The sequence below is a fragment of the Portunus trituberculatus genome, chromosome 28 (genome assembly GCF_017591435.1).
Source record: "Portunus trituberculatus isolate SZX2019 chromosome 28, ASM1759143v1, whole genome shotgun sequence".
Taxonomy (NCBI): domain Eukaryota; kingdom Metazoa; phylum Arthropoda; class Malacostraca; order Decapoda; family Portunidae; genus Portunus; species Portunus trituberculatus.
The window spans coordinates 10759659-10787026 of record NC_059282.1 but is presented as its reverse complement, the minus strand read 5'-3'; the positions used below and the strand labels follow the sequence as shown (position 1 = coordinate 10787026).

At 39.7% G+C, this 27368-nt stretch overlaps 3 protein-coding genes across 8 annotated transcripts; 1 reads left to right on the top strand and 2 right to left on the bottom strand.

Moving 5' to 3' along the window:
• Positions 1-726: 726 nt before the first annotated feature.
• On the top strand, positions 727-19710 carry LOC123509986 (glycoprotein-N-acetylgalactosamine 3-beta-galactosyltransferase 1-like). Of its 6 annotated transcripts, XR_006676341.1 has the most exons (13): positions 728-908; positions 2407-2501; positions 4978-5104; positions 8263-8372; positions 9336-9488; positions 9810-9948; positions 10051-10163; positions 12019-12129; positions 12253-12410; positions 12617-12781; positions 13199-13377; positions 17653-17752; positions 19085-19710. XR_006676341.1 is itself a non-coding variant. In XM_045264626.1 (12 exons), the coding sequence occupies exons 3-11, from the start codon at positions 4986-4988 to the stop codon at positions 13370-13372; spliced, it is 1242 nt and encodes a 413-aa protein (XP_045120561.1). In that variant the 5' UTR covers positions 728-908; positions 2407-2501; positions 4978-4985; the 3' UTR covers positions 13373-13377; positions 17349-17623. The 6 variants fall into 6 exon arrangements, 5 of the variants coding, with proteins under 5 accessions (XP_045120562.1, XP_045120561.1, XP_045120560.1 ...); XM_045264626.1 differs by lacking the exons at positions 17653-17752; positions 19085-19710 and adding an exon at positions 17349-17623; XM_045264624.1 differs by lacking the exon at positions 19085-19710 and having other exon boundaries at positions 729-908; positions 13199-18093.
• On the bottom strand, positions 17618-27326 carry LOC123509988 (rhomboid-related protein 4-like). The gene is made up of 7 exons (XM_045264631.1): positions 26503-27326; positions 21230-21358; positions 20451-20638; positions 20054-20193; positions 19549-19707; positions 19062-19181; positions 17618-18729 (listed from the first exon to the last, which is right to left on the bottom strand). The coding sequence occupies exons 2-7, from the start codon at positions 21341-21343 to the stop codon at positions 18713-18715; spliced, it is 738 nt and encodes a 245-aa protein (XP_045120566.1). The 5' UTR covers positions 21344-21358; positions 26503-27326; the 3' UTR covers positions 17618-18712.
• LOC123509989 (macrophage migration inhibitory factor homolog) lies at positions 22041-25854 on the bottom strand. The gene is made up of 4 exons (XM_045264633.1): positions 25672-25854; positions 25453-25588; positions 24854-25026; positions 22041-22376 (listed from the first exon to the last, which is right to left on the bottom strand). Exons 1-4 carry the CDS (start codon positions 25755-25757, stop codon positions 22295-22297), a joined length of 477 nt encoding a protein of 158 aa, XP_045120568.1. The 5' UTR covers positions 25758-25854; the 3' UTR covers positions 22041-22294.
• Positions 27327-27368: the final 42 nt, after the last annotated feature.

Below are 27368 nucleotides of genomic sequence, written 5' to 3'. Positions count from 1 at the left end.
TTCCAGTGATATGAATGAAGGAGGACATACAGAAGCAGACAGGGAGTCCCATAAGTACAAAATTGAGAGTAATGAAGTGAAATGACAGAGATAGCTTGACAGATCAGAAGAGACGAAGAGTTATGAATATAGGAAGATTTAAGGACATATTGAAGACACCAAGAAGTTTCCCTGTAATGTGAATGAATAGTATCGTGACTCAAGTGAGCTAGTAATGAAATAGCTGAAATAGATTGACAGGGTTGAAAAGAAGGCGCCAGTCAATTTCTACTTAATTTATGTTTCATTTATCAAGAATGATGCTTTGGTGGAGGAAAGGGAGAAAGGAAAGGCAGGAAGAGGAGAAGATAGATATTACGAAAAGAAGAGACATGGGAAAAGAAGGAAAGACAAGAAAAGAAAGTAAACGGGAGAAACAGGAAGAGAATATGTAAGCAAATATAAAAGCACGAAGAAGAAAAATATGAAATAATTACAAATAACGTGTAAGAGGGAAAGAGACACAGAAAAGATGAGAAAAGGAGGAAATGAAAAAAGGAGAAAGAAAAAAAATATGGAAGAAAGTAGAAGTGCGCCTAGAAACAAGAAGAACAGAGAATTATATAAAATGACTTAGATGAGGATGAGATAAAGAAAGAAAATAAATGTAAACATATATAAGGAGAGAAAGAAGCAGAAAAGTTAAAAGAAACAACATTAAAAAGTTTTAGGCTCGTAACTCTTAGCTCGATAAACAGAGAAGAGAGAGAGAGAGAGAGAGAGTCAGCTGAGAGGAGAGGCGGAGACGTGGCGCATTTCACTCAATAATTAGAAGAAGAAAGGAGGAAAATAAAGCGCCTACCATTACGGAGAGGACAAAATACGGCAGGAGGAGTGGAAAGCCTCCAAATGGCATTGAATAAAAGGAGGTGAGAAAGAAATGAGTGGTTATATAAAAACTAAAAGATTCATTATTTTCCTGTATTGTTTACCTTGGTGATTGTTGAATTTGTTGTTAGTCTTACTGTTACTGTCTTGCACCCAATTACGAAGGCTTTGTGTGTCAGTTGATTTAATGGAAGGGTCAAGAGTCAAGGGTTAATATGATTCTATGACCTGACCTCGTGTGTGTTTGTGTGTATAGCCCGTATTCAGAAATGGCCTACTATTCTTGTCTTGCTCTCAATTATGAAGGTTTGTGCATGATTTGGTGTAGTGTGAGGGTCAAGAGTTAAAGGTTAGTACAGTTTCTATGACCTGACCTCGTGTTTAAGGAAGAGTGCTTAACTGTGTGTGACTATAGCCCATATTCAGAAATGGTTTCCTCTCACCGCGATAATTTTTGAAGGCCACAGAGATAACTACCCAAGTTTTCAAGACGGTTTCTCCTTATGATTAACTAGAAATCTTGCAAATCTATCACTAGAACCATAAAAATACTCGTAAACACACGAGTATCTTTAACAAGAGCCTTTGGAAAGCAGTGATGGCGAGAGAGCAAAACCTTTCAGAATCCAGGCCTGTGATCTGATGTTTTGTTTAAAGTATAGTATGGTCGCCCTGTGTAACGTCTTCTGAAACGCTTTGCTTTCTCACCATCACTACTTTCCAAAGGCTGCAGTTGAAGAGACTTGTGTTTTTAAGAGTATTTTTATGGTTCTGGTGATAGATTGGCAAGATTTCTAGTTTATCAAAAGGAAAAACTGTCTTGAAAACCCAGCTGGTTATCTCTGTGGCCTTGGAAAATTGTCATACTAGTGAGAAGGGAAGACATCTCTGAATACAGGCGTGTGTCCTGACCTCTCGTGTTGTGCGAAGCTATGACACCTTCGTAATACATCCACATGTTTGTGAATCTGTCGAGTCCTTGGATTTTTTAAATACTCAGTAATATAAATGTACCTCCAGTTGTCCTCGTTTCCCAGCTTCCCCTTCCCAGCTCTTCCACTCAACTGACGGAACGCGGGAATGAAAATATGATAACCAGAACTAACCTAGCCTCATCTAGCTAACATAAACCAGTTGAGGCGACACGAATCACTGATATGTCTTTCCTCAGAACACTTCTGACCAATAGCGTGGTTAGGTTATGCTAGCTATGTTAGGTTAAGCCCTTGAGTACCATGATGCATTTCCATAGTAATTCTGGTGATTATTTGGTGATTTTATACAGCTTCATAAACTTTTGTGGGGTGTTAAAATAGTGAAGACTGTGGCCATTAGTATCATACACAAATCTCAAGGTAAAAATGTATCCCTGTATTGAAGGGGGTTAGAGTTAGAGTTAGGTTAGTTTTGGTTATCATATTTCCATTCGCACATCCCATCAGCACAGTGAAAGAGCTGCAAAAAGGGAGTCAGGAAACAAAGACAGCTGGAGGGACATCTATATTAGAATAGTGCCCTTAGTTGTCACTTTGCTTGCAGTGCAGTGTGTTGTAAGAGAGGAATGGAGTGAGGGAGCAGAAAAGTATCACCTCCGTCTGTCCACCATTGCTGCCACCGCTGCCACCGCCACCAAGGCAAGACAGTCCTTTGCCACTTGTACTTGTGTGTAGTAATAGTGTGTGTGACATTGGTATATCAGACAGCCTGTATTCGTACCGTTGTCTGTTTACTTTATTGTAATATGTGGAAATTTGAGTGAATAATCTGGTATTGTTTATTTATTTATTAATTTTCATAGTGTTTATCTGTTTGTCTTTTCTTTTTCATTTTTCTTTTTCTTTTTTTTCCCATTTCTGTTTGATATTGTGTGGAGTTATGGGTAAAAAATCAGGTGTGTTTTATTATTCATTTGTTTGTCTTCCTTATTTTTTTGTGTTGCAGTGTTCATTGTGGTATTCATTTATTGAGCTGTTTATTGACCTGTTGTGAGTTGCAGCAACGTCTCAGTGTTGGTCTAAATATGCTCATTTGTTCTGCTTTATTAATTAGCTTTTTCCTCCTCATTTTTTTATTCTTTTATTTGTTTGTTTATTTTTATTTCATTTTTTGGTTGGATGCATGTGGTGTGTGTAGGAAAGGATGAGTCACATTGAGCGTCACACATTGTGAAACATCAGGAACAAGATATCAATTGAATCAAGACACACTGCAATACCTGTACAAATAGCAACATAAAATAAAATTAAATTAAAAAACCAGATGAATATCACAGTTCAGGAAACATTATCTGAGGTAACAATAACATAGGGTTGTCATACTTCCCAATTTTCCTAGACATGTCCGGAATTCACATGTTAAAATCAGCGTCAGAGGGGATTTCTGCAAATTCCTCAAATGTCCGGAATTTCAGCCTCCATCATTGACTGTTTAAATAAAAAGGATGGCACATTTCTCTAAGTTGCAATGGTGAGAGAGAGTGTTGGAGGGGGAAGGGTTTACTGGACGGCAGCAGCTTTGCTCTGGTTTCGCTCTAGAGTGTGGGAGGGAGACTCCCCTTCGTGGCATGACTGTCCTCACTTTGCCCGCCATGCAATCTTTTCTCTTTAACCTGCATTGATAGAGGCATCAGTTTGGATTATTGTTTGCTTGTTTGTGTCCTTGTGACCTTGTTACTTCACCAAAGATAAATAAATAGACTCTTTTAATTGATTTACATGTTTCCCAGTATTATGTCAGGTGTTAGTGAAGATGTCCAGAGTTTTCAGATTTAATAGCTATATGGCAACCGTACAATAATAATTGATACACACTGCAGTCCATAGATTATCAGTACACTAATACATTTTCTCTTAGGAACACAAACAACTGCAAACATGACTTACCAAAAAAAGAAATAAAGGAAAAGAAAAGTATCCTCTCCTGCATGAGTGATTTGACAGTTTTCTTAGTGTGTAGTGTTGAAGGAACACTACACTAGTATTAGACAGCACTGCATGTGTACCTTTTAGTAGTGGAGGTGTTCCTTGCAAGACTGAGGTGAAGAACACAGTGCAGGTGAAGGAAGGAAAGCACAATGTTTACTTGTGTGGGACCAAAAGATGCTAATATTGCAGCCAATTGGAATATCTTTTGAAATGAATGAGTAATTTTATCACTCATTTCATAAGAAGAGCTCATGCAGAGGGCAACAAAGATTGACAAAAATAAATAAATAACATCATTAAAAAAAAGCCAATTGAAGATGCTAGATTCACAAAGAAACTCTTCAAAAGCAAGTCCCAAAAACAACTATCTTGATTTGTTGACATTGTCTGTCAACTGATGAATCTTTGTGCTGACAACTCTATATCCACCTGTGCTCTTGTCTTGGTGACCTCATTGCTTCCAGGAACACCTCCATCACTAGTTCCTGTTGTGTGTGGGGTCATCACTCACTACTACTTGGTGTTGAGGAAGGGCAGTGTCTTGCTTCTGGTGATGGGGTGAAGGTGGTGATGAGTATAGAAGTTTGTTAATAGCCATTGCATTGAGAGAAGCATGCTTGGTGAAGTGGTGCTACTGTTTCATGTTAGCAAGAATGAGTGGGATGTGTTGGTGAGAAGAAGCACTGTGATGGAATAAAAAGGAACTGGATTACCATAAGTATTTCTTTCCATCAGTGTTTCCTCCTTCCACCACATTCTGTTGGAGTGTGAATGTGGTGTGTTGGTGGCAGAACACATTGGGCTGGAATGAGAAGAAACACAGTGGATGGAAAAGATAAACTATTTCTTCATGCCGGTGTTTTATTTCATGTGTTCACAGTTTGCTTGAAGGCACAGTAGGTGATGGAACCTTTCAGTGTCCCAGATCTCACAGTTTTGCATATAGATATCAAGAATTATGTATATTTGAACTAAAGTTGGACTATTTTTACTTCAAAAGTCTTCATATTCCCAATGAATGTAAACAAATAGTGACAGTTTCAGCAAGGACACCACAGTTTGCACCTCACTAACTCCCCCTGCTCCCCCACCCTACCATCCTGTAGTAGTTAGGGCAGCTAGAGGTGAGCCCAGCTAAGGCCTCACCACCTCACCTCCTCTACAACAGTCACTGTTCTCGTTACAGGAACCACCATGGTTGTAAGCCGGAGCTTCATTCTAACCTTAGGGACGGGAATGTTCTGCGGTTTCCTATCCTTCTATCTTCTAAACAGCACAGTAACAGTCCACCCTCGGTATATAGAGGGCATTAGGTAAACACTTGTACTAACGGGTCAAGGTAATGCCACGACAAACACCTCAGAGGACGCACTCAATCATATCCTTTGTTCCTCCTTAAGTACATTTATGAGGCTTCCCTTTCTTTTATTTATTTATTTTTTGCTTTCTTTTGTTATGTTAGTGCCTCATTTGTATTGAAAGAAAAAAGAGGATATGAATTGCCTCCAATAAAGAATTTGATGTGTTTTGTGTCTTAAATCCCTTCAGTACCAGGACACATTTTCATATTCATTCTGCTTACCATTTGGTGATTCTATACAGCTTCAGAAACTTGTGTAGGGATTAAATTAGTGAAGATTGTGGCCACTAATCTTCTCACCTCCATAGACCCTTCCTAATGTCAATAAAATGGTCTAATCATACACAAAACTCATGGTAAAAATGTGTCCCAGTACTGAAGAGGTTAAAATGATGTTGACTGGCTTACATATGGATGAGGTGAAGGTGTGTTTGTGTTGCATTCCTCTGAGGTGGCAAGGAAGCAAAGCCAGACTGTGGGAGAAGAGAGTCTTGTGTGTGTTACTCCATGTGTGTTGACGGCTGTGTTAGTTTTTTTTTTTTTTTTTTTTTTTTTTATGTAAGAGGGGATATGGTCAAGGGCAACAAAAAAAATTTGCAAAAAGGACCACTTGATTGCCAGTTCCCTTATAGATCAATAGAGTTAGCCAAAAGACAGATTAGACATTCCATTCTGGCTGTGCTCCTTGCAGTGATGGTAGCTGTAAAGTAGTGTTGAGTTGTGGTACACCATACTTTGTTATGGTGTACACAGCAGTAGTCAGTGCATGATTCCTAAGTAATTACAGTGTACTTCATTAGTTGCTGATACCACTCATTGATTTACCTCATGTTCAGTGAAAGTTATTACAGCTGAGAATCATTTATCCAAAATCCAAAAAATCCACTGTCATGTTATCAATTCTTTATTTTTTCCCCAGTGTAAATTTTCCCACCTTTTTGAAGAATTTTCTGTTTGTGACATGACATGATCCCTTTAAAGACTTTCAACTTTTGGAATCGTGGATAAAATATTCTTACCTGGCATTTCATTCCTTCTATCACACATGTACTAGTTAGTTTCTTGCATATTCTCTCTCTCTCTCTCTCTCTCTCTCTCTCTCTCTCTCTCTCTCTCTCTCTCTCTCTCTCTCTCTCTCTCTCTCTCTCTCTCTCTCTCTCTCTCTCTCTCTATACGACTGCTTTTCCTGGGAGGTAGAATGGTGTACAGTAGATTACAGTAGATCAGTAGGTGCATAGGGTAGTGGGATAAGCTCATTCACCTTCCTGCATCTTCGCACCAAACATATCCTGTGCTCCCAGACATCTCATCCTCCTTAGGTACTTTCTCTGTCTTTATTCTGGTTCCTGGCCTGACATCCTTGGCTCAGTCACACCAGAACCTCTTAAAGGCTGTGATATAAGCCTTGTCACATTTCTGCTTCTTCATACCAATTTTCTCTACTCTCTCTGAGACATCACATCCTCTGATGTCACATCCTGATCTATCTCTACTTTCATTTCTAGCTTTGTATTCTTAAACCACATCCATACATAGGTACTTCTTTTATGTACTTTTCTAACTGTTTGTCTTCATTCCTAGTTTCATTACATTTCAGTTGCACATTTTTTTAGTAATTTCCAAAGGCATTCAGGTGGATTTTTTTTTTTTTTTTTTTTTTCTTTCGTAGGGAAGAGGGCCAGCCAAGGGCAAAAAAAAAAAAGAAAGTTAAAAAAAAGGCCCACTTGAGCACTGGCTCTCCAAAGAGTACAAAAAGTGCCAAAACCGTCAGCCAGAATTAGGGGAGCAAATGCCTCAATACCTCCCTCTTATAAGAAGACAAGTTGTAGGAATTCGGAAATACAGATGCAGGGAGGGAGTTCCAGAGTTTACCAGTGAAAGGGATGAATGATTGAGAGCACTGGCTAACTCTTGCATTAGAAAGTTGGACAGAATAGGGATGAGAGGAAGAAGAAAGCCTTGTGCAGTGTGGCCGCAGGAGGAGGGGAGGCATGCAGTTAGCAAGATCAGTAGAACAGTTACCATGAAAATAGCGATAAAATATAGAAAGGGATGCAACATTTCGGCGGTGAGAAAGAGACTGAAGACAGTTAGTCAGAGGAGGGAGTTGATGAGACGAAGAGCTTTCGATTCCACCCTATCAAGCAAAGCTGTGTGACTGGAACCCCCAAACATGCGAAGAGTACTCCATACAGGGACGGATAAGGCCCTTATACAGAGTAAGCAGTTGGAGGGCGAGAAAAACTGTCGGAGACGCCTCAGAACACCTAACTTCATAGAAGCTGTTTTAGCAAGAGATGAGATGTGAAGTTTCCAGTTAAGATTATGAGCAAAGGACAGACCGAGGATATTCATTGTGGAAGAGGAGACAGTTGAGTGTCATTGAAGAAGAGGGATAGTTGTCTGGAAGGTTGTGTCGAGTTGATAGATGGAGGAATTGAGTTTTGAGGCATTGAAAACTACTAGATTTTCTCTGCCCCAATCGGAAATCTTAGAAAGATCGGAAGTCAGGCGTTCCGTGGCGTCCCCGCGTGATCTGTTGACTTCCTGAAGGGTTGGACGTCTCTGAAAGAACGTGGAAAGATGTAGGGTGGTATCATCAGCGTAAGAGTGGATAGGGCAAGAAGTTTGGTTAAGAAGGTCATTAATGAATAATAGAAAGAGTGTGGGTGACAGGACAGAACCCTGAGGAACACCACTATTAATAGGTTTAGGAGAAGAACAGTAGCCGTCTACCACAGCAGCAATAGAGCGGTCAGAAAGGAAACTTGAGATAAAGTTGCAGAGAGAAGGATAGAAGCCGTAGGAGGGCAGTTTTGAAATCAAAGCTTTATGCCAGACTCTATCAAAAGTAGTATGATTACTATCTTGTTTATCTTACCCCAACAAAGGATACATTATTTTCACTGCTTGTCACCAGATAGTCTCACTTTGCTGTATACTAATGAACACACAGGGACATCTAGATTAAACTTATGGTGCAGTAGTATTCTGTATATCTTCCACAGTAGTACACAGTATTGCACAGGGATATTGATATTAGTTCACAGTGGACATGTAGACTAAACTTGTGCTGTTCTTGAAGTGTTACTGACCAGCGTCTCTCCTCAGCCCACCACAAAGCATTTACAGCCACCCACACACCCATGAAGACCTGGAGAATGCTGCCGGGCCAGAGGGAAATGTGGCCATGCATTCACACTCTGAGCCTCACCATGCAGGTTTGTGTCTGTTGCTTGTGAGGTAAATGAATGTGGAGTTGCATTCTTATGGGGATTTTGTGTGGGTCGGATGGTTTCTTGCACCTTCTTTTTTCTTATGTTGTTTGTGTCCCTTTATCTTCATACTCTCTTCTGTTTCCTTACTTTATGGTGCTGCATTCTTACAGGGATTTCATGTGTGGGTCGGACAGTTTTTTGCACCTTCTCTTATTCTCTTATGTTGTTTCCGTGTTCTGTCTTCTTGTTCTCTTCTTATTTCCTTTATTTTTTATTTATTTTTATTTATTTTTACCTTATTTTATGTTGCTGCATATTTACAGGGATTTCATGTGTGGGTTGGACAATTTCTTGCAGCTTCTTTTATTCTCTTATGTTGTTTCCATGTTCATTTATTTTCTTACTTTCTGGTTTCTTTATTTTGTTATCTTTTTTCTGGTTTCTTTATTGTCTTGTGTACTGAAGTTATTTTTTTTCCTTAAGCTCTCTTATTTCTTGATCTTGTGTTCTTTTTAAGGCATAAGATTTATTGATTTGGCAGCCTGGGAGTCATTACCAAGTGGTGTGTGGAAAATTGCATCAGATATTTACAGAATAGGGGGTGGTAATTTATTCCTAATAGTGAATGTAATGGTGAAGATCTGCTGAGTAATGTAAAACCCTTAGCCATAGTTTTGATAAGAGTAATAATCTCTTTCATTCCCTTAAGAACAATTGAAAGTGGAACATAGTAGCACATTTTCACAAACTCAGGTGTGATCATTTCTTGCATATTGTAGGTGGAAAGCTAAGATAATGGTTTGTTGGATAGTCTTACCATTACCAGAGTAGTTACTTTTACCCAATGGTGTGTGGAGAACCTGAGTACAGCCTCACAAACTCACAAGGGTCATCATTCTCAGCATATTGTGAGTGTAAGGCTAGTTTGACTGACAATTTGAAGCATTGATACCTCCACTTGTGCAGGAGAGGATCTTGAGGCGGAGCAGCTCAAGGCCAAGGTACGAGTGTTGTGCTGGGTGATGACCAACCCAAAGAATCATGAGAAGAAGGCCAGACACATCAAGGCCACCTGGGCAAGACGCTGCAATAAACTAGTCTTCATTAGCAGTGTGGAAGGTGAGTTTGTTACCTTTCTCTCATCCTTGTTTTGTCTTTACTAATAAGCTCTGTAACTTATCCTTTTCTATATTCTGTCCTCTCTGCAACACCTTTTTTTCGCTCTTTTATTCTATCTGTGCTGTCAACAGTCTATTTCTTTCACTTTTGACTGATGATTGCTGTAATTTAGTCTCTCCAGCAATGAATGATCTTCCCTTGCATTTGACATGTTCCTGACTCAGGGGAAATGTGATGACAAAAGGAAAAAGACAATAGTAAAAACCACTCTTCTGTATCTCCTGCAGTGAGTTATTACAATATTCTCTCCTCTCTGTGCAGATAAAGAGCTGGGAACTGTGGCCGTCAATGTAGGGGAAGGGAGGAACCACCTGTGGGAGAAGACCAAAGCTGCATTCTCTTATGTGTACACCAACCACTACAACGATGCTGACTGGTTCCTCAAGGCTGATGATGATACGTGAGTACAGGGAGGTGGTGGTGGCAGTGGTGGTGTGGGTGTTGAGGTAGTGCAGGGAATCTGGTAGAGGATGGAGTGGCTTACTAGACATTATTGTTGCAGGTATGTTATAGTGGAGAACCTGCGCTACATGCTGAGTCCCTACGACGCCAGCCATCCCCTGTGGTTCGGGTGTCGCTTCAAGAAGTACGTGAAGCAAGGATACATGAGTGGAGGTACGGTACACCACATGCCAGACAATCCTCCTCTCTCCTCTCTGTTATCTCATCTCATGCAATCCAAACCATTGGCATCATATCATGTAAACTGTGTTCCCGGATTTCAGTGATGTCTTGCGGCATTTGTCAAAGATTCAGAGTCCCAGTTGTACTACAACACTTTGACTGGTAGGTAGTGGCAGTTATTCAGTTAAGTAATCCGAAGTGATCTTACATAGCATATATTTGTCAAACATTCAACAAAATGTAACACTTTGACTGCTAGTTAAAGACAGTTTTTTAATTACATAAGCCTAAATGATCATGCAGACCAGATTAAATACACAGAAAGTTATGAACTGTTCCAACTCTCTCCTCTCTCTGCAAGAGAGAGTGAGTGAGACTAATACAGGACTCTAGAGATCCAAGACACACACACACACACACACACACACACACACACACACACACACACACACACACACACACACACACACACACACACACACACACACACACACACACACACACACACACACACACACACACACACACACACACACACACACACACACACACACACACACACACACACACACACACACACACACACACACACACACACACACACACACACACACACACACACACACACACACACACACACACACACACACACACACACACACACACACACACACACACACACACACACACACACACACACACACTTTGCTCACACACTACATCTTTACGACAGTGTCTCTTCTCCCTTCTAGCATTCCTAAACCCAAAGGCATCCATGCTAGGTTCACCGATATATTAGTGGCACTCCTTCATGCCCCACAGGAACACATGAGAGGAGGTGGGTAGTCCAGTAGTCCCCAGTACCAGTGCTTGTGTGCTAGTGGTGCCTTGAGTGACACTTTGATAGAGGGGACTTGAAGGCTTCAGCTAACTAGACAATAGGCTGAGTCTTGGTGTGGAGTGACCTGGTGTCATACTAACTTTGATAATGGACTCTTCCTTTAGTGCTTGTGTTAATTACTAGCCAGCTGCATTCTCAAATGTTTTGGCTTCTCATCATCTTTTAAGGCTTTCGTGGGGATTAACAAGGTTTTCAAGGTGTTTCTGTGATTCTAATGAGAGTTTGGGAGTAGGAGTGGTGTTGTCATTAGGAAAGGGATGCACCTAATGAAAACCTGACCAATTACTGCCATGGTCTTTGAAAATACTCATAATGAGACCACAAGATGTTTAGAAATGAGGATCTGTATTTGTCATTAATTTGGGAACTTTTGGATGACCCACGTGACTTCCCCAGCACTTAACTCACTCATCCTCAGGCTTTGTTCCACTTATTGCTTCTTCACAGTTTACACCAAGAGTGATAGGTGACACAAACATTGATCTTCCTTTCACTCACCAAGATCTAGCAACAAGTTAAGAATATTAAATTGAACCTTTGGATTTTACTGTCATTCCAGTATTTGTCAACCTTTCATAACTTCACCAAAAAAAGGGACAAAAAGCAAAGTATACATTGCAAGTTTTAAGCTTCTTGGTCACTCTTATTGCTGTCATTTCTTTGTATCACTTCAAATTATTCTCTAATCATGTACAGCAACACTACTTTAAGTCTGAGAGGCTGTAGCAGTCAAAGAGTTAACACTACAGTACTCATACCACTTGTCACTGAAACATTCAAACTTCTCCTTCACTCCTGTCGCTGTTATGTATTTCTATCACTTGAAATTATAATCCAGTCTTCCATCATAACACCTTATTAATTTTGAAAGGCTGTAGCAATGAGAGAGTTAACACTAGAGTACTCCTGCCACTTGTCACCGATCTGAGCTCCTCTCATCTGCAGGCGCTGGTTATGTGTTGAGTCGGGAAGCACTCAGAAGGTTTGTGGAGCAAGGAATACCCAACCCCAAGAAGTGCAGGCAAGACCATGCAGGATCTGAGGATGTAGAAATTGGTAGGTTGACACTGAGGACATACTTAGGCTAACATCAATTTTTACATGTTTGTCAATCTTTTAGTGTGCATTCACTGATGAAAAATTTGAAGGATCATATGCAAAACAACTATAAAATTCCAGGTAAGTGCATGCAGAACATCGGAGTGCAGGCTGGGGATTCAAGGGACAGCATGGGACGCGGCCGGTTCTTCCCATTCATTCCTGAACACCACCTTGTGCCAGGCCACATTGGACCCAAGAACTGGTACTGGGATTGGATCTATTACCCCTCCAAAGTTGTGAGTATTGTAGCTGTTATTACTGCTATCACTACCTGTGTTTCTTGAGTCCTGCCAATACTCACACATTAACACCCTTCCAAAGTTGTGTGCCAGCTATTGTGTGAAAAAAAATCATGTTTACCTTATTTTTTATTGTATATTTATCCTATTTTCTTAAATCTATGGATTTCTTTGGTTTTTAATGAGAAAAATCACCGTGGCAGGGTCTGGAATGCTGCTCAGACACGGCCATCTCCTTCCATTATGTGCTACCCAACAAAATGTATGAGCTGGAGTACCTGCTGTACCATCTGCGTCCTTACGGCATCAACCACCGCGACCCCTTCCCTCCCCCACTGCCCCCAGACCTCACCAGCATCCCCCAGGAGGTGTGTTGGGAAAGTTGTCCAGCTGTCTATCATCCCTCAGATTTTTTAACTTTTATGAAAAAAATAGTCCCTGATTTGTATCATGTCAAAAATAGTGAACCTTCCAGCTGCCCTAGTTTCCCAGCTCCCCCTTTGCACCTCTTCCACTCAGCTGATATGACGTGTGAATGAAAATATGATAACCAAAATTAGCTTAACCTTAACTTTAACCTAATTTAAACTAGGTTAGGTTAGGTTAGTTTTGGTTATATTTTCATATACACTTCATGTCAGCTGAGTAATAGAGTCGCAAAGGGAGAGCCAGGAAGCGAGGACAGCTGGCAGCTGGAGAGTTCGCTACTCTTGACATGATCTGATTTCCTTGTGTCATATATTGGATGCTTGTATGATACGGCTTCTCTTTGTATTGAGTCACAGGTGATAGAGAAGTACACAAGGAACACCACACCAGCCAGTCCAAGTGAGACAGAGGAGAAGACACAGACTGAGAAAGAGACAGTGAGAGAGGCAGCAACAGATGGCCAGGACCAGGAACCATTGAAAGCCTCCACAGTGATAGCAGCAGCAGACGTCAGGCCAAAACTAGTGTAGCATTGGTGAGTCATCATAGAGGATTATTTTTCCAGGTCTTTGAGGGAGGAAGAAAAAAGAAGAGAGAAGAGAGTGGCTCATTATAGTTACATAGCTAATTACCAAATATTTTAGTACAAGACGTTCATTCATTCAGTGTGTGTGTGTGTGTGTGTGTTTATTGTTGGACTTGTATCAGTTATTGTGCTTCTCCTATGCTCATTGTCAGAAATGTGGGAATAGAACAATATGGTGCTAAGTTTGTGTGTGTGTGTGTGTGTGTGTGTGTGTGTGTGTGTGTGTGTGTGTGTGTGTTATATGCTGGGATTGAAGAGCTTTCCCATTACTGTGCCATAAAGTTTAATTATGAACTGTTTCTAGTCACAAAGGAAAGCCAAATCAATGAAGTGAAGTGACAAACAAGATGTGGTTTAAAGCAGTATGAGAATGTAGGAATATACTTTCATAAGTTCAGTTTCTTCATCTTTTCCAGCAAAACATCTCCAAGGGAACAATAATATATTTTAAACTTCTTATTTAGGTATGGGTGCAACCTTAATACCTCATGGTGGAGCTTGAAAAAGTATAACACTTTCTCATACAAATACAGATGTCACCAGTATTTCTGGCATACTATTTTTTGAAAAGTGGGATAAAACTTTGTGTCTTATTAACCAGCTTAGTTTATCTTTATTTCACTTTTCAGTTCAAGAAATGGAAAATCTCTCAAACTTGAGAACATGTGTGTAAAACCTGTAAGATTTTGTCCACTAGTATTGTACACTTCAGTGATAACCATTCCTTCCTTCCTTCCACATGATATCAGACTAACATACATTAACGCAGTGCAAGATAGGAAACAATTTCACGATGAAGAGGCATGGTAAATCAATGTGTGTATTTGGTCCTTGCTATGTCTGAGCCATCTTGTGTAGGTATATAGATAGGTAAGGCACAGGTAGCTCATAATTAGAGGAGACTAGAAATGTATCTTAGTAACCAGGAGACCTTTACCATTCAGTTTAGTTACCAATGGGAGGTGTGAAAAACATTTCTCATCTTCTTCAGGCTCTATTACATTCACAATTGCAGATATTTTTAATCATACATTCCTGTTGCATGTCATTCCAATATCAGTCTCAGAAAGAGAGAGAGAGAGAGAGAGAAAGAGAGTTGATGAAAGTGTCAGTCACAATTCCCTTCATTATCTGGCTTAATGGGACATAACTATTATGTATCATTGGAAGGGAGTAGATCTGTATGTGAGAGTATTGTGAAGACTGCTGAGTATCTCACCTGTTTAGTTTTCAAAATAAGACAACAGATGGTATGTGGGTGGGTGGGATGGGACAGTGTGCAACTTTTCAAACAAAATTGTAGAACAGGAAAAGGAAATATTTTTATCAGATAGCAGTCTCATTTAAGGAAATTTGTCTGTCAGAGCACTTGTGTGTGTGAGAGAGAGAGAGACTGGTGAGATATTTAGCATAGTGTGTGTGTGTGTGTGTGTGTGAAGGTTTAATGTAAGATATATTTCAAGATAGATTTGTTTCATGGTGTTTCTATTAGTGTTTGTTTACTATTGTAAACTGACTATAGATCTTGGGACATTCCTAGCATGAAGGTTTTATATATCCGTGCCAAGCTTTGAGAGATTTTCCTGAATATTCAGACATTTGGTGCAAGTTTCATGGCTCCATTTTCTACTCATGATCAGTCAAATATGATTCCTGGACTACAAATGTGAACTGATTTAAAATTTAACATTATTATTTATTTTTATTTTTATTTTATTTATTTTATTTTTTTTTCTCTCTCTTCCATTGTGTGTGTGTGTCTGTGTGTGTGTCATTGAGTCAGACTTGTAATGTGCCCGTCTTTTTAAAATATCGTATTGTCTCAGATATATTTACATGTGTGTTTGTGTGTGTGTGTGTGCACGCGAGTGTGTGTGGACACATTCGCTTAGCAATCTTGAAACAGCTTGAGCTTGGTTTGCCGGTCTGTGTATTTGTAAGGTAACAATAACCCAGTGCATTTAGGTACCAAAGAATAATTCCTATTAACAGGTTGAGTTACTCTTGTATTTTTAAAGAGGCACAGTTTTCCACCAGTACTATGTAGTAGAGTAGGCGAGGGAAGCAGCTGTGTGTTGGGGAGGATTGTTTCTGGCCAGTATTGAAGCAGGTACTCGGTGCAACGGACACCACCTCAGATGATTCCCTGGCACGTTGCTCTTCCTATCCCTGTATCCTTGAAGCTTATCATTGGTGAATTTCATGGCAGTTATCAATGGAGATGTGATATTTTGTAAAACTTTTGTATTTTTCATAGATGTAGCTATGTATGTACTATTGATTGTGTGTGGTTGTCAAGCACAGTGTGGATAGTATTGTCATATAGACTTGGAATTTTTTTGTTTTGGGGCTCTTGTTAAGACAATTCTCAAAGGCCAGTGATGATTGGTCAGGCTCTCATGAGTATTTTTTTTCTATTGATAGTGCAGAATTCTTGTAAATCTCTTTCTAGAATCAAGTACTCCTGAGATTCTCAATAACTTCCATTAGAGTCTGCTGAAAATTTGTTGAGGTCTTGTCATAACTATTTTCAAAGGCCACACATGATTGGTGTCTTTCTCGCGAGTGTTTTGTCTAAGTTGATAGTGCAGAATTGCAGGTCAACTATCTCACACCTAAGAGAACCTCAACAACTTCCACTAGAGCGTGCTGAAAGTTGGGAGAGACTAGATGCTGATATGTTTGGGAATGTGGATGAGTGTGATATCTGTCGTTTTGGGGACTCATGTACAGAGAAGTAAGACCCGTCAGATCTGTAGAAATTCCTCACTTCCTTTGAATTGAAGTCCTTTAGTGCAATTTACATCCCCATTCTTTGTTTCAGCATCGTGTATAAGATGGCTTATTTGTTCCTAGGTTGGGTTATCTATGTGATCCTTCATCCAGCATTCCTCTCTTAATATGACAAGGATGTGTTTGTTCATTGTGTTACATATATTCTAATACAGCAAGCTCCATTGATGTGCAAGATAGAAAAGAAGGGAAGAAACAACTTGAAATTGTACGTTTTTATTGTTCTCACATGTATGTTATGTATAGAAAAATAAGAAATTAGTTAAGAGGATACACAACTCTAAATCATAACCATGTTTTTAAAGGTATTCCACATTTGTTGTATAAGGGTAACAAAGTTCTTTAATGTCGAGTAAAATGTGTTTTGTATAGGATAATGAGAAGAGGTTCTTAGTATTATGGATACATTTACTTTTAGGATACTGTTAACAATATGTCTCATTGTATGCTGAATGTTGGATCACATAATTGTATAATTAGGAAACAGAGCTTGCAGAGGTGATCTAATGATTGCTAGCTTTATAAGTATAACATACAGAGCTTGTAAAGATGATCTAATTTTCATTATGTTTATAATTGTGACACAGGCAACTAACAGAGATGTGATATTCATAAAGCTGTACAACAATACGGCAAATGTGACCAGTAAGCTTATAACTCTATGACGGCTTAGTTTGTGATGATGAGAAGGGACTAGACTGGTGACCTGAGTCTCCTTTCGTGGGATGCTCAACATGCTTGGTGGGACCAACATTGTATTCATGTGTGTGTGTGTGTGTGTGTGTGTGTGTGTGAGAGAGAGAGAGAGAGAGAGAGAGAGAGAGAGATAAGACAAGGGTGACTGATAAGTGAGTGGTCCCAGTAAAAGCAGGATCTGGGTATGGAGGGATCAGAGAGGGGTGACAAGTGAGAGATGCGATTGCAGGTGTACCAATGGTGGAGTTGCTCTGCCTTGTCCACCTCTTGTGCCACTCAACTCATCTGAGTTTAGTCTTAATGCAGCTATTTTTTAAATATCTATTAAGTTCTTTGCTGTTATTAGTATTAACATGTGGTTTCTCAGTTGAAATCATAATTATGTACACATTTTTAAGTCTAAAAAGCTCCCAATTTCTATGTACTAACAGCAGTGAACACAATGATGGTGATTAAGGGAACACTAGTAAACAGCTGAGCATGAGTCAGGAAGCAACACCACAGCCAGAACAGAGCACTCCAGAATGCACTGCATGGTGTGTGTGAGTAGTATGTAGCCGTGATTCCCGTCAAAGAAGGAGACTATTGTAAAGTAGAATTCGATAGTGTGGCCCTTTTTTTTTTTTTTTTTTTTACATCAAAATAGTATTGTGGCATCTGTCTGTGATAATGTTGATCAATTTAGAATAAAAGAGTCATGTATAAATTGTTCTTATTTATTTCACACCAACACAGGCAAGACAGAAGGCTCTCCTGCAACAGCACTCTTCAGTACAGGTTAGCAAGGCAGCTCCTTACCTGAGGCAACATAGATGCTCTGAGAAGAGGCAAACAGGTGAGAAAACAAGCCTCAGTACGAACACCTCTGTGGTCTCAAAAGCATGTGCAGGTATTATGCAGTCATATACGAGTTCATTCATTTTAGGTAGGTTGTTTACTTCTTTCTAAATGGTGTACAACCTCATACCATTGATTCACCAATCATTTTCTTGGTTACAACTTCACATCAATCACTCACTTATCATTGTTTCTTATTATAACCTCATATCAGTCATTCACTAATCAATGTTCCTCTGTTCCAAACTCACATCAGTCAATTGCCAATCATTCTCTCTCTCTCTCTCTCTCTCTCTCTCTCTCTCTCTCTCTCTCTCTCTCTCTCTCTCTCTCTCTCTCTCTCAACACTACCTTACATCATTCATTCACCAACAATTTTTTTCTCTTCACATTAATTCATCACTCATTCACTATACAAGTCTGAAGAGAAGAGAAATGGTGAGTCTATGTCAGGATTAAATACTAACAGGTTTTTTCACAGCCAGTTTGGGGTATTCCAGCAATATTTCTCCCTATTCACTCCCTTTAACTCTGTTACTAATCAACTTCTCCAGTAATTATCACAGGAATGATATCTACTTGAATACAAAATCATTACCTACTGCATTTGCACACTAATTCCCTACAAATTACATGGTGTCTCCTTTCAATGATAAATTCATACAATATAAGAACAAAATGGTGCCGCCGTGGTACAGTGGAACCATGCGTGCTTTGGAGTCCGAGGGGTCTCCAAGCGCACGGGTTCGAATCCTGTCAACGGTCCGAGTGTAGGTTGGGCTTCCTTACTCGGGGCAACGGTTTCCTAGCGGGTGGGCTTTGAGATAGGAGGTACCCCAAAAGGTATCCCCTTTAGCCCATAAATTCCAGTGAAAACCCCACAACGTATAAAAAAAAAAAATATATATATATCACTTGCAATCAGTCCTCCATGGTTCACTGTCAGGTGCCCATCCATTTATCGATAGGTATAGCCTGTGAGAAAAGGAAAGGCACTTTACTACAGTCTCTATACATCTAGCTATCTGTATTCAATGCCCATTCCTAAGAAAAAACATCCAATACTAATCCTTGATGTAAAAACATGATTCACAAATACATATGTATTATCTATATATCAGATATCAACGAGGTTTTCTATGATCATTCATGTGTATATTCTGATGCATGGGCCCTACATGAAAGACTACTGGGGGTTCTGAGAGCATGTGAGTGTACAATGCTGTGATATATGGGTAGTGTGAGAAGGGGTGGCAGACAACTTTTGGGGTAAAGGAGTTGGGAGTTAGATAAACAACGTCTATTACCTCTGGTCATTCCATGGGCATAGGTGTAGGATGGCCTCGGGGGACCAGCCACTGTGGTGTATATGGCATTAACAACACCATTCAGGGGCCCATACACATATGCAACACCCACGAGTATTCCTGCCATGGAGAAGTCATCAATGGAGTACTAGTGAGTGAATTAAAATGTTATATAATAAATTAACAAAGTTTGTAATCCTGTACTAAAACTTATCTCTTACTTTCAGTGAGATTTTACATTTCTTGTCAATCTTAAGTCCTCTCGTCTAAACTTTCTCACCTAAAAAACTTTGGCATTTCCAGTCAATCTCAAGTAACATAAGAAAATATTTGACTTCTTACCTGGACTACCTCTCCCTCTCAGCTTCCTTTCTCAGAGCTGCTAGTAAAGAGAAAAAGAGGAAACCCAACTTGGTGAAAAATTACTCCTTTACTCTCAGCTCTTTATAGGGTACTGGTGAAGAGAGGAGACAAAGGAGAGTCTAACCTGCTAAGTGTCCTATGAAAGAGGCACGAGGGACCAGGATGTGAATGATAAGCAGCTCAGCCCACACTGCATACTTGGAGGGCACTGTGAACCACATCACCTGGCTGTAGTAACTCCTCTCATAGTGTGTGGTCAGCACCTTCAGGGCAAAGATGACACCTGCACCAGGGAACAATACAAGAGGTCAGTGTGTGTGTGTGTGTGTGTGTGTGTGTGTGTGTGTGTGTGTGTGTGTGTGTGTGTGTGTGTGTGTGTGTGTGTGTATCTAAATCAATAAATCACAAGGAATAAGACCTGTTACTGTGTGGAATCTATTCTAATGATATGCTGAAAAGACCTGCAGACAAGAAAAAACAATCTACTAATCTTTATACCAGGCCAACAATCCCACACTTGGAGCCCCCACAAAAAAGTACACTAGTACCTAAGCTGTGTGTTGTGAAGGGCCAGTATTTACATCCCTCAACATTCTGACACATCACCGGCTTCTCTACAGTTCCCTCACCTGAAAACCCAACAGCACATTTCTTCATGTAGGAATAAGATTTAAAATATTCAGTGGCTGCCCAGGCCAGTCCAACATACGTCAAGCTCGTTGCCAGCGTGAAAACCACCAAGAGAATGAAGAATTTCACCGAACCAAACCTGAAAAAAATATGTAATGAGACAGAAAATACCAAAATAAGACACAATGGAGTGCTGAATAAAAGGAAAATCTATCTGTCTATAAACTAAGCTGGCAATCCTACATGGGGTTAACTTGACAAAGAAAGAAAAATATAACAACTCTGTACAGTTAAAACTATCACTGAAGGTTTTAAAGAGGAATAAAAGAAATATGATACAGATCAACCAAAGGTTAAACAGTTAAAATTGCCACAAAATGCAATACATTTACTCACAGTCTCTCCAATGTCCTCCCTTTGAACAAGAAGGAGACCATGTTGTGGTAGAGATGGATGTCATCAGAGTGTTCTATGGCAGACAGCAGCAGGCGCCTGTAACTCTTGAAGTGCAGGATTGACTCACCACTCAGGCACACGTCATAACTCTGCCAGGGGGGGTTGATGATCCCCATGTACAGCAGGCTCTGAGATGGAAGAAGTTAATGTGTTCTTTATTTCCTTCACTCATAAACCCACACAGGAGAAAAGTGACTAGGGAAAATGACTCCACTGATGGACTGATATGTCTTCTAATAGTTTATTACTAACATTTTAAAGATTTTCCTTTGTCTGTGAATGCTATGTATGTATTGGGAAAGTTTTGTCTTGGTCATCTAAGTGAGATAAATAGATAGCGATTTCATTTTCCACATTTAACCCCTTCAATATGAGGACACATTTTTATCTTGAGATTTGTGTACAATTAGACCATTTTATTAACATTAGTAAGGGTCTATGGAGGTGAGAAAATTAATAGCCACAGTCTTCACTATTTGGATCCCCCACACAAGTTTCTGAAGTTGTATAAAATCACCAAATAGTAAGCAGAATGAATATGGAAACACATCCTAGTACTGAAAGGATTAAAGAAGGGACATTACAGGCTTGATTTGATCCTATAAAAGTATGAAGGTAAATACAGATGGATAAAGAAATAAACAAGTGATAGAAAAAGAACTCAATTCCTGAAATAAAGTCAAGAAAATAAAGTCCCACAGTAGGAGACATGACCTGACCTGGCCTGCAATAGTGAGCAGAGTGACAGGGCCAACATTGCCAACAGACATAAGGCGTTCCAGCAGCAGCAGCAGACCCAGGCCACCTCTGCGTTCCCTGCGGTTGCTAAACATCTTGATGCCACACTCCTACAAAGTCACAATATTAATGTCACTAGATTTCAGCCAGTGTTCATCCTCTTCCCTGTCTATTCCTTTCCATTCTACAGATTTCATAAAGTTCTCCCAATTCCAGTCAATATTAATGTTTGATATGTGCTATGCCAGAGCTCCTTGTGTGTAGTAGGGTGGCTCACAAGACTCCCTTTCTAGTAGAGGCCAACGGTGGCTAAGAGTTTGAAGGATGTGCATAGGAGTGTGTGGTGCTTTGTTTGGGCTACACTGTCTGATATATACAGTATGGATAGATGGATGGATAGATTATACATGTGTGCATTTACCCCTCCTGAACATTGCAAACACTTTATAAAATGTTTTGTGTTTATAAGAAAGGTGACCAGCCCTGGTTAAGACAATAACTAATGCAGCATTTCCTATTATGTCTGCAGTTCTTCAAGCCACAGAAGCAAGACAAGCTGGTAGTGAAGAAGGAATCTATCTAATATTATGAAGCCTTCATCACTAGATAATCTATGGATATTAAGGTCAGATTTTATAATTTACATTGTTGTATCTTGATAGTCAAATTCCCCCCTCTCTCTCTCTCTCTCTCTCTCTCTCTCTCTCTCTCTCTCTCTCTCTCTCTTACTTACTTGGTCAGTCCCTCATGTGAGCTAAGTCATATATACATTGTGGGCAAAGAAAGTACTGGTTATCTTCATATCATTCATTATTATTATAGTTATTCATCACATTAGTTTGCCAGCAGCATTATATATATCTTTAACAGATACAGATGTAGGCTATATCCTAAACTTTTATCAAACAAAAGGCTTGATCATGAATTGTGTTGAATGTTAAGAGGTATTAGCAGCCTGAAAATTGTGAATTTCATATCCTTATCACAAACAGTCTAATGAAAGCCAATAAGTTGGCTGCCATCTGCCTTTCCTCTATGATGCAAGATTAGCGGCCTAGAATTTCATGGAACGTTGTTCCTTTGTATCCAATCTCTGAAGTTTTCAAGTCCTTGAACTTGATATACATTCTGGAAAGAAACCACATATTCTTAGCAATCACTCAGCATGAATAATAACTAAGTAGCATGACTAAGAATATCAATAACAAAAAATAAATGCACAACATTCTGAAAAGAATCATTTCACCGAATTGCATTACATTTATAGTTGCTGGTGTCTGATGCAGCAGTTTATCTAGAGTATAAATGATATGTGTGTGTGTGTGTGTGTGTGTGTGTGTGTGTGTGTGTGTGTGTGTGTGTGTGTGTGTGTGTTCATTTTATATTCACAGTCACCTGTTGGTCACCCAGCCAGCCTTCCCCATTACAGAGCAAGTTCTGAGCTCATAAACTGATCTTTAGGTAAGACTGAAACCTTACCATACTCCACACACTGGGAAAGCGAGGCCATAACCACTTGAATTACATCACTCGCCCATTTGCCTTGCCACGCCTGGGACTCGAACCTGGGCCTTCTCGGTTGTGAGCCAAGTGTGCTAACTACTACACTATGCAGTGTGTGTGTGTATTTACCTGTTTGTATTTACCTATTTGTGTATTACAGGGCCCGAGCTAAGCTCTGTGTCCTGTCTCCTTGTCTACTCCTGTCATATCTCTCTTTCATCTGATTGACACACACCGCATCAACGACATCACTGCTCAGTTTATTCCACTTATCAATACTACGAAGAGGGAAACTGTACTTTCTCATGTCATTTAAACAGATGTCTTTTATTAGTTTTTTTCCATGTCCTCGGAGATGATTACTTGTGGTCACCTTTATCAATTCTCTGTCCAATATGTCAATCTTGTTCACCAATTTATACATAGTTATCATGTCTCCTCTTGTTCTTCTCTCTTCTAATGTGGTCAGCCCCAGTTTACTCAGTCTTTCCTCATAGTCTAACTCCTGAGTCCTGGTACCATCCTTGTTGCCAGCCTCTGTACCCTTTCCACCTTCTTCACATTTTTCTTCATGTGTGGTGACCAGACACAAGCTGCATATTCTAACTGGGGTCTTATTAAAGTGCATAGTATCTTCTTCATCATTCCTTCATCTAGGTAGTGGAATGCAAGACCAATATTTTGAAGCATGTTATATGTTTTCCCAAATATCTTGTTAATGTGTTTCTCCGGTGACAAAGTGTTTTGCACGGTTACTCCTAAGTCTTTCTCCTCATTGGTCTCTTCAATTTTCTCATCACCCAGCCTGTAATCCCTGTTTGGTCTGTATCTACTTCTTCCCATTTTCATAACATGGCTCTTGTTTATATTAAATTCCATCTGCCACTCTTTACTCCACTCATATATTTTATCAAGATCTTCCTGTAACTTGTTACAATCTTCCACATTCTTTACTCTCCTCATAATTTTAGTATCGTCCATGAACATATTCATGTAACTGTCAATTCCTACTGGCATATCATTAACATAAATCAAAAACATGATGGGACCAAGCACTGACCCTTGTGGAACTCCACTGGTTACCTTTTTCCACTCGGACTTCTTTCCTTTCACCACTGTTCGCATTTCTCTTCCCACTAAGTAATTTTCCATCCATTTTGCTAGTTTATCACTTACTCCTCCAATCTTCTTTAGTTTCCACATCAGTCTATTGTGTGACATTTTATCAAAGGCCTTTCTCAAGTCCAGGTAAATAGCATCCACCCATCCCTCTCTATGTTGTAGTATGTCAGTCACTCTTGAATAAAAACATAATAAAGTGTGTGTGTGTGTGTGTGTGTGTGTGTGTGTGTGTGTGTGTGTGTGTGTGTGTGTGTGTGTGTGTGTGTGTTTCACTGTTTGATCTGCTGCAGTCTCTGACGAGACAGCCAGACGTTACCCTACGGAACGAGCTCAGAGCTCATTATTTCCGATCTTCGGATAGGCCTGAGACCAGGCACACACCACACACCGGGACAACAAGGTCACAACTCCTCGATTTACATCCCGTACCTACTCACTGCTAGGTGAACAGGGGCTACACGTGAAAGGAGACACACCCAAATATCTCCACCCGGCCGGGGAATCGAACCTGTGTGTGTGTGTGTGTGTGTGTGTGTGTGTGTGTGTGTGTGTGTGTGTGTGTGTGTGTGTGTGTGTGTGTGTGTGTGTGTGTGTGTGTGTGTGTGTGTGTGAATATATATATATGGTATATATATATATATATATATATATATATATATATATATAGATAGATAGATAGATAGATAGATAGATAGATAGATAGATAGATAGATAGGTAGACAAACAGTATGGATCTTCACTTGCTCATGGGTAGACACATTTCATAAGTTCATACACACACTCCACCTGTCAGTGGGGATTTCATCTATTTCAATAATCAACCACTTCAGGAGAGGACAAGTTCTTTTTCATCTTTCTTTTAATCTTCAAACTAGTAACAATCTTAACTCAATAGTGCACAAGCTGCATACACACACACACACACACACACACACACACACACACACACACACACACACACACACACACACACACACTACCTGTCAGTGGGGATGCCGAGGGTCTTCTCCAGGTAGGGAAAGAGCTTAGCTGCATAAGTCTTGTTCTCTTCCACTCCTATCTTGCCGAGGGAGCAGAACAAGGTCACTGCACAAGGCTCAGTTGTGCCGCCGAATGTCATCAGCTGGTCTGGGACGACGCGAACCATGCAATACTTTAAAATAAACAGCATATTTTATTTATAAGCACAGAGGTGATTTTGTTCTGGTGGTAGGTTAGAATTAAAGTCTGTTTTTCATAGACTATAGAAGATAACTTGGCACTTTCTTCTAATAGTCAAAATTTAAATGAACTCTTATTAGATTGGAAAAGCTAATTTCATATATCTTTTAAAATAGTACTGTAACTTGGCACTTTTGTTAAACTGGGAAAGATAAGCTGAAGCACATTTTACCCTAATATTAAACCAAATTATTAAGATTTATTTGTAAGACACTCAGGGTAGATAAAAACAATTACTACCGTAAGTGCTTTAGAGCGAAGAAAGGAGTCACACTTTAATTCTTTTATTACACTGGGAAAAAAATTGCTATACTTTCACAAGATTAATACACAACTGCAGTAAGGGTCTCAGTCTTACACTCTCTGACTTGCCGAGCATCTCAGCAACCATCTTGCTGAGTGTGGTGAGCACATCTGGCGTTACTTTCTCCTTGGGCACATTAGTAGCAATCTCCAGCATAGGCATTGTGGTGGCTGTAAGGAGAACAGTAACACTGATAACTGTATGGTAAACTTCTTTCAGTGTGGCTATGTGTCATCTTGCACACTAAACACACAATGTACTGGTGGCTCTTACCTTGGGAATGTGCACAGGCAGTCATCAATGCTTCCAGGTATCAAAAAGTAAATAAAATGTGCGCATACCGGATAAATGACAGGCATTAATTTTGACTATCCTTCCGAATCAAGAGAGATTTTGGCCTGGTATAGATATGTGTTCCCCCAGGCCAAGGACATCACAAGAACATTTGACATAAAGGCGAATAAACTGACCTGAAGGTGAATAATTTTGGTTAAGTTGCAGTGACTTAGGATATGTTATTAAATTAGGTTTGGAAGATAAATTTAACAGAGATTTTGGTGCCCTGCCTTGCATCTGTCTCCCCTTCCCTCTCGGTCAAAAAAAAAAAATAAATAAATAAATAAAAATAAATAAATGTATATATATATATATATATATATATATATATATATATATATATATATATATATATATATATATTCCAACAGGCATTTCCAAAAGCTGACAATATTAACTATGAATAACAATAGCAGAAAAAAATGTCAGTTGATTAAAATCTGCCTTAAGAATAACATTTGTAGGAAAAAAATGATAACAGCAGGGAAAAATGACATCAGGGAAAAAAGACAACAGCAGGAAAACGGCGACAATAGCTGGAACAAAATGACGACAGCGGTAACAGAATGACGACTGCCGTAATAGAATAACTGCATAAAAGAATGACAATAGCAGGTCTTTACGAGAGTGCCGAAAAAAAATGCCTTATGAGAAAAAATAATTGCGGGAAAATGTCAACCAATGTTCTCTTATCGGTCCATTTCTATCTGTTCCATGTAATGGCGTGCCAAGCAGAATATTTGGAGCAGAAATGCAGATTCTACGAACCTTCTAAATAGTGTTGGTAGAGGCGACCACTGGCACAGGGGTGGTGTGCGCTGGTGCTGTCCTGTCAGGTTACCACAGGGCAGACGTAGTGCTATGCAACGGCAATGGAACTATGGAAGCGTGGGCACTGGGCACTGCAGCAGCAACAAGTGTTCTGTCGTGACTGTCTGTGTCACTGTTTGGGGTTAGTAGTTAGTACACGAGAAACAAGGAACATTGAAGAGAAGTCGTGAGGGGCAAGACGAAGACACCTTGCTGTCGCAGTGTCGAGTGCCGAACGGTGAATGCCGACAAATGCGGTCTGCGACAAGGCGACTAGCAGTCAGGGCTTCCACGAGTTGATGAAATCTTACCAGTGTTGCCACTCGAGATTTTCGGAAATCACTAATGTTTTTGTTTGCTTACTAATTTTTTCTAAGGCTGATCTTGTGTATAGCAAGTCCCTCCACTGATCTTGTAGTTGATCTACAGTAGATCTTCCTCTTTCACCAGCATTGGAAAGTGCACTGCCAGCTTTGATATAGATTACTTCTAATATGATATTAAGATGTAATTATTACTAATTGTAGTAGTGGTAGATGTAAAAGTATGTTACTGTCTTGATTGTTTGATTTGTACTGTGGAAATTAGCAAAATTCACAAAATTTCCAAATTTCTCAAAAAAATTCACAAGTTCACAAGGTTTTACCAAAATTCACAAGATCTTGTGAAAATTCCCAAGGAGTGCAACACTGAATCTTACCCTAGATTTTTGTCAATTTTACCCTAGATTCGAGTTTTACCCTAGATTGTCGAAGTTGTCCATTAATTGTTGATTAATGCACTCTTATCATACATGAGTTTAAATATTGCCCTCCCCACCCCAA